The following is a 15,010-nucleotide window of genomic DNA, read 5'->3' on the forward strand; positions in this document are numbered from 1 at the left end:
GGAGAACGCAGAACTTAAAGTGTTCTGCCACGTTTAGGGAGCTGAGCTGGCTTGTAGAGGAGTCCGAGTGATGGAGCTGGCACAAGGCGAGTGAAGGGAGGAAGGAAAGAATGCTAGCAGGGGTGGATGGTGAGATGGGCGCTCTCAGCCTTGTGAAACTACACTGTCTGCTCACAAAACCAAGCTGTGGCACGTTGAAGGGGCTGGAGAGACATATTTTGGGGTACTATCTGGTGAACAGACCTGGGCATTTTTCTGATTCGGAAGTGATTCTTTTTCTGTCTTTGCTTTTCTGTCCCACACACCCTTTTTTTTCTTGTTAGTCCCTCCCTCCCCTTGCCCACAGAAGACCACACAAATAATCAGTTCTCATTCAGTCTGTGGAATAATTAAGCTGCAGAGGACTTTGGTACTAATGTTGGAGAGACAAAATAGTGCATAATATTGGCACTAGGCCAAAATTGGGACATTACAGCTCAGTCAGTGAACCTCCTGTTCATCTGGCAGAGAGCTTGACTGAAATTAGTCATCATAACTACTGATTGTCTTGATAGAAGAAAAACCAACGCTGTATCCCACAAAGATCAAAAAATAACTGTCCCCTCGGTTTTGACTTTTGAGCTGGTACAATGCTCTGTAGTATTTGCTGGTGAGAACTACCCTACTAGTTTCCTAGTTGTTCTACCTGAGACGGTGAAATACCTTAAGAACCATTCTGGCACTGTGAACAAGGAAGAAGAACTCCAGAGCCTTTCCAGAGCCTTTAGCAGGATTTGTACAGCCACACGTTACTGAAAGCCACTAGAGAGCTGCCCCACAGATTCGTTTCATACTTCATTACGGGATGCCTCTAGGTGAAGGCAAAACCTGCTTATTTGCTGATAGATTTTTTTTTTTAAAAATTTTCTTTTAAGACTGCATCTGTTGATCAGTGCTGTGTTTTGCTTTTGCTGGATGTTTCTGGTATATGATACTATGTTTCTTTCCATCAGAAAAATCTTCTGAATTAATTGTAATGTGTGAAAATGTTCAACTTTTAGAATGTGTTTATCTGTTTATGGGCATTAAACAATTGGAAGAAAATGGTTTTGTGAGTAATACTGCCTTTTCTAACTTATTACAATAATCTGTTGAATCTTGTTATAGGTATGAATGACTTGTTATACTATTCATTTTATTTAGCGCTCTCTGTGCCAAAAATATAAAATAAATCTCTCACTTTGCTTTTTTCTTTTTTTGTTTTTTGTTAGATGTTAAGGCTGATCTATACCACTACAGCAGTGCAGAGGAGAAATGTAGGAGCCTCAGGACCTGAAAAGTACACAGAGGCATTTATTAAAAAACAGATTGAAGAGTTCAACCTAGGAAAGAGACATTTAGCCAACATGATGGGAGAAGATCCAGAAACTTTTACCCAAGAGAATATTGATGTAAGTACAGTTGCTCTGTTGGAGAAGTAATTTACTGTAGAGTTTCAGATATTGAAAGCACTTTACTTCAGCATGAGCCCCTCAGCTCTCTCTGAATTTTAATCAAACTGTCAGAATAAGAAAGAATGCCACTATACATTGCAAACATTGCAACTGTGATTGTGAATAGAGATTCTACCCCTGCTACCGTGTGAGGTCAGACATCACAGTATAGAGCTGTGTACCGTATCTTGCTAAAGCACAGTAGGTTCTTTTTAAAAGTACTAATGGATAATCCCCTTGATCTGAGGTTGTAAGAGGCACTGTAAAGGTTTATGTAGCACTTCGAAACGTTTACCCACAATTTGACCTGCTGTGTATATTTAGGTCAGGTTTTCTTGTATGATACTGTGGTTGCTGGTAATGCAAATTAAATTTTATAGGATGTTTTACAACTAACACTCTGGTTTAGTTTAGGGATTTTAATATAGACGTGAATTTAAGCTCATATCAGTAGCTCCAAACATACTATTTTATTGGCATTCCCTCTGACAACTGACAGATGGGTGGCCTTCTCTTTCTCTGTGTCATTTAGGCTCGTGTATAGATATGCTTCCTTTCACTCAGAAAAAATGTTTTGTTGCATGGATTTTATTTTTTTTTAATGCCCCACCTGGTCTTCACTTCTGTTATTTCTGTCTTATTTTATCACACATCAGAAGTAGAGAGGAGAAATGTCATTTGGTGACATTCATTCTTCGGTGAAGCTGTGTGAAGTCTCATGGCTGAAGCTTTTTCTGCGCAGCAGCAACACTAATACTATAGCCATGGCAGCGCAGTATATCAGCAGGGCCCTTAGGGCAGACGTAGTAATGCAGTATGTGCGAAGAGAGAGGTGTGCATGGGTTAGCTTTTTTCAGGGTGAGGAGGTTGTTCGTTGCCTCTCTCAGTGGCAAAATTCTGTCAGCATAGCTGTGTCCACATAAGAGGTCTTGACGGCATGCATGTGCCAAGAAAGAACTACATCTGTAGGTGGTGATACAGGCTGGTTTCAAACACATTTGACAGGCTTCAAAACTCAGTTCTGAAAACTTCTCTGAAAATAGACAGGAAAGTAGAGAAGACACACAGTTAGTGGCCTGCTGAGAAAAAGGCTGAAATGAGTTTTATCAGGTATCAGAAAATCCATAGGGGAAGCTTGACTTCAAGTCAGAAATCTCTAGGAAACCAAGTTTTATGAGTACAAAACTATGCACTGATACTGTGACTGCTTTCATTCAGAATTGTAGATACCACTTTGCTCTTCTACAGACAAGTGCCAATGCAGAGACGCTTCCAGTCTCAGCGTAGAGTGGTTAAGGTCCTGTCAACAGTAAAAGTATTCATTGAGGCGTCTGGGTCAGCAGTAATAGCAGCCTGTTTCTTTAAATTGGCTTTCTTACTTCTGTACAGACTATAGAATTTCTTTTTCCTGTGTTTTTCAGATGTTTTTTCTTGCCTTTAATGACCTTTATCTCTTTGAGTCACTTTCTGGTAAAGTATTCATGCACAGACCAGCCACCAGAATGCCTCCCATGTTAGTACAGTACGATGCTGCTGCTAATAGTTCAGTTTGTTTGCCGGAAAGGTTAATGGTAGGAGACTGCATTAATCTGCAGTCTGGCTTCCTTCCTTGATAGGGTCTAGGGGGAAGGCTTACAGACAGCAAGACTGCAAGAAATGGAAAATGACCATAACTAAGTAGTGGTTTCTTCTTTACGAATCCACAGCACTATGATCATTTGCACAAAATTAACTGAGCTCCATCATTAGTAAAGGCAGATTCCTTCTGGAAATTAGCTGTTACAAATGCAGTGCAGGTGACAGGTATGGAACTGCTTTGCAGTCTGTCTTTCTGAAAAGATGGAGAAGTGAAGCCAAAAGAGTGGTGTTTTGTTTGGTGGTTTGGTTTTATCTGTGGTACATGTTTGATTTGTTCATATTCCATCAGGTGTTGGAAAATAATTAGAGTGTGTAATAGTGTCTGCTATGCATAATTAAATTTCTGTTATAAAAATATAAAAGCTGCTTAAGCACTGGCAGGAGAATTATCAAGCTTTACATTTCGAACAGTAATAATTCTTTCTGATGAGTGCTTATATACCTCCATGTCTTCTACTGTTAATCGGTCTGTGCAGTGTATTTCAAAAGTAGACATCATAGGATTCTGTCCTTCACTGGCGTTTTAGGTATAGTTTAATAAAAGATAAACCTTGTGAAGTTTTAAACAGGAAAATAAGTTGACTTACTTGCTAATCCTTCTGGATGATGTGGAAGCAGAATTGCCTCTTACTGATGTTTTTATTTAGGAATCAAAAGTTAAGCTGTGCATTACAACTCTATTTCTGAAGGAGAAAAAAAAATCCAGCAAATTGATATATAACTCTGCAGAAGTCTACCAATTGCTTTTTAATTGGTATTATAGACCTCACTCTGAGGCTAGGATGTTTTATTCTCCTATGTGTGAATATGTGCTATGAAGTTTTTCTAATTGATTTGCTTTGCCCATTCCATTTGATGTATCATTTTTCACAATATTTCATAATTTGTGCTCATTTCTAATGAACAGAGTCGTTAGGACAGGCATGTCTAAGTACAACTGACAGCTAACATTAGGTGCCAGATGCAGTTTATAAAGCTATGTAGAACTGCAGAGAACAGTTTAAATAAATTAGCACCTGTACATTAGTCTCACTTGCTGGTAATTTATAAGCGAATCGGTAGAGATGACATTTAGGTAAGTCATTGATCAAGTTAACAGCTGCATACCCACTGCCCAGCTGGGATACCTAATTAATAGAGATTGCAGTCCTGACCTGGTGCTTTTCCGTGGTTGAGTCTGTAATCCTTTTATTTTGTGATGTGACTTTAACTCATGGTTGTAGTAAACAGCCCACCTTTTTCCACTGTCAGTTTGGTGATATTCTACTTTAAAGCCCAGAAATCTAAGTAAGATTAATACAAGAAAAGCATCTTAATCTTCATGACCTATTTATATGCCTGTATTTTTATTATTCATTTTTATGCAGTCACTAAATACTCTCCCAGATATGAGCTCATCATAAAGCAATGCTCTTTCCCCATAAGAGTTAGTAAAACTCAAAAGCTCGAGATCTGTGTTCATTTTCTCTTGTTATCTGCCTTATGATCTAATAGATTGTTGTCAAGCAGATGGAATAATTTGAATCTAAAATACATGTTTATCTTCACTAGCATATATATTGTTGCAAAACTACCAGTAAGGTTGTTAACTATGAAAATGTTAAATGTGGAAAAACTTCATTTCTCATTCCTCATAGTTTCTTTTAATGAATTAAGACTTCTTTAATGAAAAATAGGTTGTATTCAGTTGCTTTTAAAAGTGGCTCAGCATGTCAGATTCCTAAATAACATTCAAATTTTAGCAATGCAAAGTGTTAGAAATGAGTGAATATCGTCGTATGTGAAATGTCAAAAAAGTTATTCAGAAAAAAATGCATTTTTGAACTTTCTGTTGTCAGCAAGAGGAGTGTGTTGTCCAGCATTGTCCTTACAGGAAATACTGGATTTTGTCTTATTTTTTAAATAGTTGACGCTGGAATGCTTTTTTCAACTTTTTTTTTCAGTGGTGCCAAACTCTGCATCAGTATTTTCTTACTTCTAGGTCAAAGTCTTTTTAATACTGTTCAGTGTTTTGAAAAGTTGAAATGAAGATAGAAATAATGACTGTTTCTTTCAATAGGTTTTTGGCTTTTTTTTTTTTGCTCTGCAAGCTCTGGAGAAGACATTAATTTTTATTTTGAAATGATTAGTTAGTATAAAAATATTGTAATATTAAAAGAAAGTGGTTTTTTTTAATGTAATGCTTGTGATTTGTTTCTTTTTTTCAAGTAATGGGGTTATTATGGTCTATCACTGTGAACTTGAAATTTCTTTCTGTCCAAGCTAGAATTCAGCTTTAGGTAAACAGTGACAAATGATTGCGGTGTTTTCATTAAAATTTAGTAGTTAATTGTTAGAGGAGGATTTTGTTTTATAAGGTAAACTTAGGTGTCTCGCTGATTTTTTTTTTGGTGTTAAACTTTTCTGTCTTGTTAAAAAAATTATTTCAGAGTTAACATTTCATGTCCCATTTTTGTTTCATTGATTCTTGATTCTACCCCAAATATTCTGGATTTTGCATGCTGAAAACTTTTAAAGAATACTGCTGGTGTGATTAGAAGGAGAAATAACTGTTCCAGCAAATATCTTGGTCAGAAATGCTAAAGTACAGGGGCTAAATAACGTGATTCAAGAGGCAAGGTTTAAGAAGGGAAGTGGCTCTCGTGATCAAATTGTGGAGTAGAAGCAGCTGAAACGGCTATTGCACAGGCGTTTCATTAAAACGTTACGACATAAAGTGTCACTTCTCACCTCAGTGTTTAGATGACTAGTTTCATGTATATTTAAAAAGGAATGAGCTGGATTCTTGAGCTCTCTGCCAAAAGGATGCTACTGGAAGGGAACCTCAGGGTGGAGGTTTATTGATTCCGCGTCCTGCCGCGCCCCCCCCCGCCTTGTTTTCTCCAAAATACCTTTCCTCACTGGAGTTGCTTAGATAACTATCTCTGCACAGGTTTTGACCAATGAAAATTAGTGGGATGTCTTGTGTTTGAGCTGTAAATTCAACAGAAGTGTGGGAAGACACTTGGGCAAAATCAATTTGCCCTGCCAAACCTCCTACTTATGGAGGGTTATTTAAGGACTGGATGGCCTCAGTCTCTTTCCCCTGTCCCATTATGACTCAGTCAACTCTATTTGAATTAAAGTATTGAATTCTTAATTTCTCAATACATTTTTTAAAAAAAAAAAAGTTACCCTTATTGACCCAGCTGAACTTGTTTGATTCAGAATTAGTCTCTGACATTTGAGAAAGTGAGTGAACAGAACTTCTTGGCTTGTAGGTAGCTGGGAAGGGAAGGAAGATCAGAAGTCAGCATGTGCAACGTGCACAATAAGAGGGGAAAATGAGGGTATGGCAGGTAGGCTGAATTTGCACAACATGCCACATGCAGTGCTGGACAGATTAAATAATGAATTGGTTTGCATGTTTGAAGGACTGCCAGATATGATTTTTTTTTTTTTTTTTTAAATAGGGATGGAAGCTTGTTCTCATTATTCCAGCTGGCTTGAATTCAAACTTATAGCTGCAAGTGAAAGACATTATGGTCCTGTGGTCAGTATATTGAATCATTTGGTCCCTCAACGAATGGTGATATAACAGGGTTTCTTTTAGTTTGTTACATGAATGTTAAGTTTACCAGCACAGTTTGAGAAATGTCTGATGTAAACCATCTTGTTAATAACATGTGTTTATTATGATCTGCTATTTTTAAATAGCGACTACTGGGTATTTTTTTTTTCCCCTGCGTGGATCAACAGTAGAGTTTAAAAAGAAACATTTTCAAATCCCAAAAGGAAATGGCTAAAACTTTTTTAGTAACTCATAGCAGAAGCAGGCTGTACCCAGTCCACCTTTTTCCAGTAGTTTGTGTAATTATTTTTGGAAACACCATTGTGTTACTAGGTACTGGGATTTTTAATTGTGTTTCTGTGGAAAATAACTATGGATGTTTCTTTTTTAGAAAGTTGTGTTTTATTTCCAAAGACAATGGCAATGGTATGATTTAACAAATAGAATTGTGAAATAGCAGCCCAGAACCTGTGGAGGCTAAAGTGAGGTGAATGAATCTTGTATAGCTGAAGTGATGGCCTGAACAAAGTAGTTCTTGGTCATGTCCTGCACAACATTTCATTTCTCATCTAGAGTTCAAGTCAAATTAAGCACGAGAAGAAGGATATGGACCGTGATCCTTAAGCTGAAAACCACTCCTGGAATGAAAAGCTGCAGTTAAATCTAAAAGGTTTCTTGGGAACTTTACTGCTAGCATTTAAACCTTGATTATAAAGTTTTAAGACTGACGTTCACCTGCTTTTCATATGTTTAGGAAAATGCAGAATGTGAAGTTAATTCTGTACAGAAGTTTGACTTGAGGCATGGCGATTCCTGAGAGGAAGCCTGTGTTCCAAATCTGAAAACATTGTCAAAAGATTTAAGGAAAATATTTCATGGTTGTTTATGTGCTCCAGCTGCAGTTTGGAGAGACTAGTTCTGATGTCATTCCTAAGGTTGATCCACCACCTTACTTTATTGCTAGTACAAATGGGTGTTGAGCATTACAGTTTTTCCAAAGTACTCCTTTTCTACAAAACCAAAACATTTGCATAGACAAAATCAGCTTCTATAAATGAGTTTCCGAGAGACAGACTGACTTGCTATGTAGTTGCTAAAAGTACAGTTTTGAGGACACAGCTATTTAAAATTAAGAAGCTTCTCAAAAAAGTTGAACTGGAGTCTGTTGCATCCCAGGGTAGTTCCTAATGGGATGTAAAGAGAAATACCCCATCCTTGATTACATTTCCATAAAAAGGGAGAAAGCAGGAAGCCTCTTCCTTTCCATTTTGGAACAACAGAAAAGCAAGCTTACAAAGTGAACTATTATTCTTTGGCTAGTTGTGTGGAGAGCTGAGAGTAGATGTTAGGATTTCTTAATGCAGGGTTTGTTTATGCTTTAGTGTGAAAGCCATGAATATACACTCAAGCAATGTCAAATAAACTTTCTAGAAGCAGAAGGTCTCAAATGGCAGCCGCTCTCTTCATTATAAATGTTAAATTGTTATCATTGGCATTTATTAAGGTGTCATAGTTACAGTAACTGTTTTGCCTGAGATTCTGGAAATGCTTGTATAAAGACTATGTCTTAAGTACACACACAGTCAGTCTCAGTATCCCGTAATAAATTCTTTTAATATATTATATAAGGTGTTTGTTTAACATCATTTGGCTCACAGCAGTTTTCTCTATTGTCATCATAATTAATCCCCATTTGTTCATAAATAGGTGTTCACCTACTGTGTGTATGCATAAAATGCCCATTGACTAACAAATGGGAATACAGTAGTCACTAAGAGAAACAAAATTATCATTTCATAAAATCAAGTTAAGCCTTTTGTTTGCTTCAGAATTCTCAAAATTTCTGTTCAGAATGCCAGTAGGGGATTAATGAAAGTAATAGGTTAGGTCTTTTTACGCTCCATGCATATTAAATCGGTTGAAGCACTGACAAACCACTCCATGTCCATGGAGAAAAATTATCAGCAAGTAATAGCCCTAAGGTAGCCTAACCAACAAAGAGCCATTCTTCTTAAGAGAAGATTTTAAACTCTGATTTTATTGTAGTTCTACTTTTCCATACTGTCTAATGGAAATATAAACGAGACCACTGCCAGAGGGGTTTATTCGGTTAGTCCATGTTAGCGTACAAGCGCAAGATTTCTACCCTAAGCTCTACTACCTGCTGTCTGAAGTTGGCTACGCTTGCCATACCCCTACATCTGGGGGGGGGGGGTGTTTGATGGCTAGCTTTTTCTGTTTTGTTTTTAAAAACAAATGTAAATAAACAGCTGTCATAAATGCATACTATTGCTTTCTTAAATTATGTTTTAGTTACGTTGAAGAGGGAGAGTAGGATGATGCTGAACAGAAATGCATGTCATTGGGCTTAACCTTGTAAGGTGCTCTGCCTTACATTTTACCGGAATGATTTGGAATATTGGCATATCTACTTTATTTGTTGGAGAGAATACTAACTTTATACATCACCTGAATAGTGGTAGCTATTGGTTAAGTAAAAGCAAATGATGTACTTTGTACTCAGTGAAACAGTGGTAAACAATGAGCGTGTAATGAATGTCGTATGTTTTTCTAAATTGTTTTAGCAAACCCTTAGGTATCTAAGGAGAAGAAGGATCGCATTTAAGAGTTTCTTCTCTGAGCAGTTAGTTCAAGTTCAGCAAAGATCGTGTGACTCACAGTTGTTTCAAAATGCAGTGATCAATGAAATCCTTATTTAGGTTATGTAAAATACCTTCTACTGCCACAACAAACATTGCTTTTAGACTTGAGGAAGCTATGTCTGTGGAAACTGGGATTCCAAATGTGTAAAACTTTGCTTTCTCCAGTTGCTTCAAATAAAATTTCTATGCTTGGTCTGTCCATAGACACTGTTAACAAGCACTGATACTTTCAGAAAGATAAATTAAATGTTGTGATTTCCTCTAGAAGTCACAGCACTTGAAATTTGAGGGGAAAATCACTGTGTATAAAGGTGGTCTTTGCACTTGAGCAGTTCTGGTAAGTTACGGTAAATACCTACCATAAAAACTAAACTTTGCAGAAGGTGGTTCACTCATTCTGATGTAGTAGAATACAGCCTTCAGAATCACATTTTACTTTTCTGAAGAAATTATCTGCTTTTCTTTTCAGCATAGCACATATGTGGCACTCTTTCTTACTGATTTGGTTGCCTACTGTATAAAAGTTATGTTATTTTTCTCTACAAGAAAATACCTAAGAGATGTTTTGATAATGCTTTTGTGGAAAAAATTATATATATCATCTCTCTTTTTGTTTTCAGAGAGCTATTGCCTATCTGTTTCCTTCTGGCTTATTTGACAAACACGCCAGGCCCATGATGAAGGTAGGATTTTTTTTTTGTTGCATTTCTGAATAACTGTAGCATGGTATTTCAAGTAATGTTTTCCTTTTATTGATGTTTGTGTGTTTATTTATTTGCAGCATCCTTCTGAAATTTTTCCAGAGCAGAGGAGTAAGTGTTCTTAGATTCTCTTTATTATTATTATTTCTAAGTATTAGAATTTTTGCATACATAGAATTCCTGATTTTCACAGATTTACACCCCCCCCCCCCCCATATTCCTAATAATTGCTAAGACATGAGCAGTAAAAGCCTGATCTGATATTCTAGTTTTTAGGATAACAAATACTGCTGGATTCTAGAATACCAGTGAACTTTGCAGACATCTTGTTAACTAACTATAGATAAATGTTTTTCATTGTTTAAAAATAAACAATAGGTAGGATGATGTGCAGAATCTGTTGAAGTCATGGGAAAAACCTTTTGTTGAAATCAGTAGCTTTTTGTCAGAGCTGTCTGTCACAGCCATAAAATATTCATTAATACTATTTTAAACCAAAAGTTTTCCTGGTAACTTCATTGCTCTAAAAGCTTAGAAATTACAGCTTAGAAATTGCCACTTGAGAGAATAGGGAGAGTGGAAACTCTCCCAATCATGTCTCAGTTTTGACCTGAAAGTCCTCACTCTGCACTTATGTCCATACTGTCCTTGGTCTTGCTCCTGAGACACTGTATGAAGTGCCAGTTATCAGTGATATGCCAATATGTTGGTCAGTTAGTCAGTGAGAACTTCACTGAAATTGCCGAATTATTTTTACATAGAGTATTTAAAAGATATCTCAAAACCTGTTGTCCACTTTTGACTCACATTTAGTATGAACTAATAGCATGAATGTGAAATTCTACATTCAATGAGCTATCAAGTCCCAGTTGGACGCTTCTGTTTATTAGTGAAAACTTATCATTTTTTGTCCTTCCTTTTTCCGGTTCCTGGAATTAATTGATATGACTCTTTTCTGGGGCCTTGTGTGTCTTTTAGAAAGCTGTCTAAATTATCTGAAACTTTGGAATTTCAGCTTTCAAATGGTATCATGCATTATTTTTCTAACTTCACAGTATTATGAAGTAAAAAGTAGAAACCAAAAGGGTAGGAGAGAGTTTGTCGTTATGCAACTTTAAAATCCAAGGGCTGTTTTATGGCAGAAGTAAGCTACTATTCTCTATACTTTCAAGACTGAAGAATTCTTTGAAATGCTAGCTGTGTCCTGAGAAGCATAGGAACTAATTAGTATAAATGTGAATCTTTGTATTTACACTTAAAAATAACACTTTCAACAAGTATCTCTTTTAAGGCATCTCTGTCTTGTCTGTGCATTATGTCTTTGATAACTTTGAAGTACAAAAATGTAAATTATTACTTCAGAATGTTCCCTGAACAGTAATTTCAACAAAATATGGTTTCACAGCTGCATACATGGAAATTCACACATTCCACTAGCAGTATGTGTGGGTAAAAGCCCCCTGTATTCCTTCTGTTCTAGTAAGTTTTGCATCTTTACATTCAGCTTCTGCTGCGTTATGTCTTAATGTTCCAGTGCGATATGTATCGTGCTTGTCAGACAGGTTCTTGGAGTCTTCTCTTTGTCTATAGCTTATAGATAGCTTCGTTTGAACTTCACTGGATAAAATGACTGGGAGTTTCACTACAGTTCGATTTGTAAAAAGCTTTCAGCTTTTTATTTTTTATCACTTGTTTTTATTTGGGAAAGGTCTTTGTCATGTTATATTTAAGTTTGGTTTTGTTTTTTTTTCCCAAAGCTGGAATTTACTTGTCCTTAAATAAGTTTTTTAATTAATAAAATAAACTGGATGTGCTGAATTATATGGAATGTATGTTTTCTTGCTGAACTGATTATGTAAACTATAACATAGGTCTTTGTATTTAAATGTCCCAAATGTAGCAACATGAACAAGCTCTAAACTCACCGAAGTTCTGAATACAGTTGTACAAATTGTACGAATGCTTAGTTTAGTTTAGATGTATTGTAGCAATAAAAATTTTCTATGGGTTTAAAGCACTGTTTTCCAGAGCTTTTAATCTTTCATCTTTCACAATCATTATGTAGTTTTCAGTTGTGTCGTAATTTGTACTTCTTATTCTAAAATGGATACTTCTATCTGTAATACCAACTATATGGTCTTTGAAAGTTTATTTAAGCTATACATGAGGGATTCCCTCATGTTAAACAATATTTAGAAATATTAGATATGTTAAATATTTGGTTATAATTGCCGATAGAGATTAGTTTTTAACAAGGTAGTCTAAATCATTAGATTTCCAGACAGGTTGAACACCCGTAAAATGTCTTTGTTCTCTGATATTTAGAAAGGTAATCAGTATTATGACACAGGTTTATAACTGCGATTAAATACAAGGGATTTTTTAAGTGAGTATGTATTGCTTTCTTGTCTAATCTTGCTTTTCATTAGAAATCCAGTGGGGAGAAGACGGCCGACCATTTCACTTCCTCTTTTATACTGGCAAGCAGTCATATTATTCATTAATGCATGTAAGTATGTTATAATCTGTAATAAATAATAGCTCCCAATGAAGTACATGTTTTTCTGGAGATGCATATCAGGAGCTCCTGAGTTTACTCATATTTTCACAGGCCATAATATCACCACTGAAGCTAAATGCAGTATATTTTTATGTTATAATATCCATTAATAGGGACATTTTTATGTCAAATTTAAGAGAACAGACTACATAATAGTTCTTGCTTTAATTTTTGGTTTATTTTACAATTTTGGCTATGGACTAGGTTTGAATAGTCTGAACGCTTTCTTGTGGGCTGTATCTGGTCAGTAGTATAAGGTTAGTAATGGAGAATCCATATACAACAAAAATGGCTAGTTCTAGGAAAATTCATTGTAGAATAAAAAATAGTTTCTCTTTTTTTTTTTTTCCCCCTTGAAGGGCAAGGCTATAGGAAATATTTTTTGTGCTGACATTTAGTGTGAAGAAAATTTGCATTTAAACTGCTTAATTGATTTTTCTAAGACTGTTCCATTCATGCAAACTTAAGGCTTTTTCTGATTAGTATGGTTCCAGGAGTAAAGGATCTGCATCTGTTTACCTTTATGAAAAAAGCTGTATCTAATAGAACATCGCTAGACCCTGAGTCTTAGCATGGATTATGAACGGACGTTTCATATCTGTGACCATCAAGGGCACAAGCATTACCTACTTATTTAGAACAGTTTACAGAAAGATGTGCATGTTTCTTACGTGTACTTATAGAAGACAAAAAAACATTAATAATGTATGCAGAAGTATTTAATTGGACAATCATGTCAGATTTTTTTCCTCATTAGATAGTCTTAAAAAGTTAGTTCTATGGGTAGTCTGTTGTCAAAAAAAAATTTTGTGTTCTCAAATTTGCTGCACAACTTTACTGAGTGTAGTGTTTTTATTGGAATTATCTGATATTTATTCGCGTTCTGCGTACCCAAAGGACAAAATCCCCACTTGTCAGGTACATTTATTTCTTTGGGAGAATAAAAAACACACCCTTTCCCCCCCCCCTTTTTTTTTTTGTGTGTTGTTGACCTTGGGCAAATGAGCTTCTTGCCCTGGCAGAAATGAAATGAATGATAAATGTAGAGTGTGTCTTTGCTGAGTAATGGAGCTGCAGCATAGGCTTTCCACAGAGGTTTTCTCCTGCACAGCCTGAGGCAGCCCGAGGACCCCTGCTGTTCATTTAAATAGGTATGTCAAATCTGCCTCGAAACGCCGCTGGTTTGATCTGTGGTAATATTTGTGAAGGTTCCATATGGACTTGAGCCCCCTGCAGTGCTGAGAAATAATGTACAACGCTTCATGGTGCAGACGCAAATTTTCTCTGAAAAGGGATGCAATGCTGCGTTTTAGCTGTCGGAGAGGATGATGGAGCTGACGCGCTAGGCCTGTCAACTTGTTACACGGATGGGTTGCACGCAGCAAGGCTGTGGAAAATCTGTGCCTTTTAACTTTTCTACTTAATCACGGTTGTAGCATTGCCTTTAGACTGTATGCTACATTAATTCTCTTCCTGCCTTCTGCCTTTCATCCCAAGTTTCACGGAGAAAAGTAAAGCATGCAGGTCTTGTAGAGGAGCCTTATCAAACAGCTGTCATCTGACAAGCCATTTGCATTTGTTTTGGCTGAAACAGAGCAACCCAAGGGCAAGATGTTTTGTTGCGTTCCATCATAATGAAGAAATTACAAATTTTACAAGGAGCACGAGTTTATTTTTAGCTCTTCCTAGCAGTTAGACTATGCAAGCTTGCCTTGGAAATCTCTAAAAGAATAGTGTGCGTCTTGTTTCTAACAGTATGGCAACCACCTTCAAACAAATGGGTTTGACAAATGCATTTTTCATTAGTATAGCCTACTTGCATGTTCTTTGACTGTTTCTGAATATTTTCATTAAATAGGCTTCTATAAACCTAAATCCGTTAAGTGAGATTTAATAGGGCTTTTTTTAGTCAGCCAAATGAAAGCCGAAATCTGCATGAAATTCCCAACATTGTTTTAACCTCTTATTAGACTAATGTGTATTTAACAAAATGTATTTTTAAATCTCAAAGCTAATTAATTTGGCTGGGGGAAAAAAAAAGGGTTGCATATTAATACAGTCTAGTGTAAGTAATCAATCCCATTTGAGGGTGTCCTTTAAATTGCTACATTAAGTCTAATAAATAGGATAAACATAATATTTAGCTTAAACTTGTGTGCCATTAATTACTACATAGACTCATGTGGAACTTGAATTTTATTAATTGCTAGTAATATAACTGGTTGCAGCATTATTTGTTTAGTTAATGCTAATAAATAATATTATCCACTTACTAAAAATAAACTGTGTATATTTGCATGTATTATAACTGCCAATATATATGTTGTTATGCCTGGAATATTAGATTAACTTTCATAAAGGATATTTGCTTTATACTCCATTGTTATCTTTGTTCTGCCTGTTGAATAAAGTTTAGCTGTAGGGAA

At 36.1% G+C, this 15,010-nt stretch overlaps 1 protein-coding gene across 1 annotated transcript in view; it reads left to right on the forward strand.

Annotated features, from left to right (window-relative positions):
• Positions 1–1,250: 1,250 nt before the first annotated feature.
• The window catches only part of MRPS9 (mitochondrial ribosomal protein S9), a 27,831-nt gene continuing 14,071 nt past the window's right edge, over positions 1,251–15,010 (forward strand). Inside the window, exons 1-4 of the mRNA XM_009700835.1 lie at positions 1,251–1,430; positions 9,944–10,006; positions 10,105–10,135; positions 12,454–12,533. Of these exons, the coding sequence (XP_009699137.1) occupies positions 1,251–1,430; positions 9,944–10,006; positions 10,105–10,135; positions 12,454–12,533 (354 nt within the window). The remainder of the gene's footprint in view (positions 1,431–9,943; positions 10,007–10,104; positions 10,136–12,453; positions 12,534–15,010) is intronic.

This window comes from Cariama cristata, unplaced genomic scaffold (assembly GCF_000690535.1).
Source record: "Cariama cristata isolate BGI_N322 unplaced genomic scaffold, ASM69053v1 scaffold17925, whole genome shotgun sequence".
In the NCBI taxonomy this organism is placed as follows: domain Eukaryota; kingdom Metazoa; phylum Chordata; class Aves; order Cariamiformes; family Cariamidae; genus Cariama; species Cariama cristata.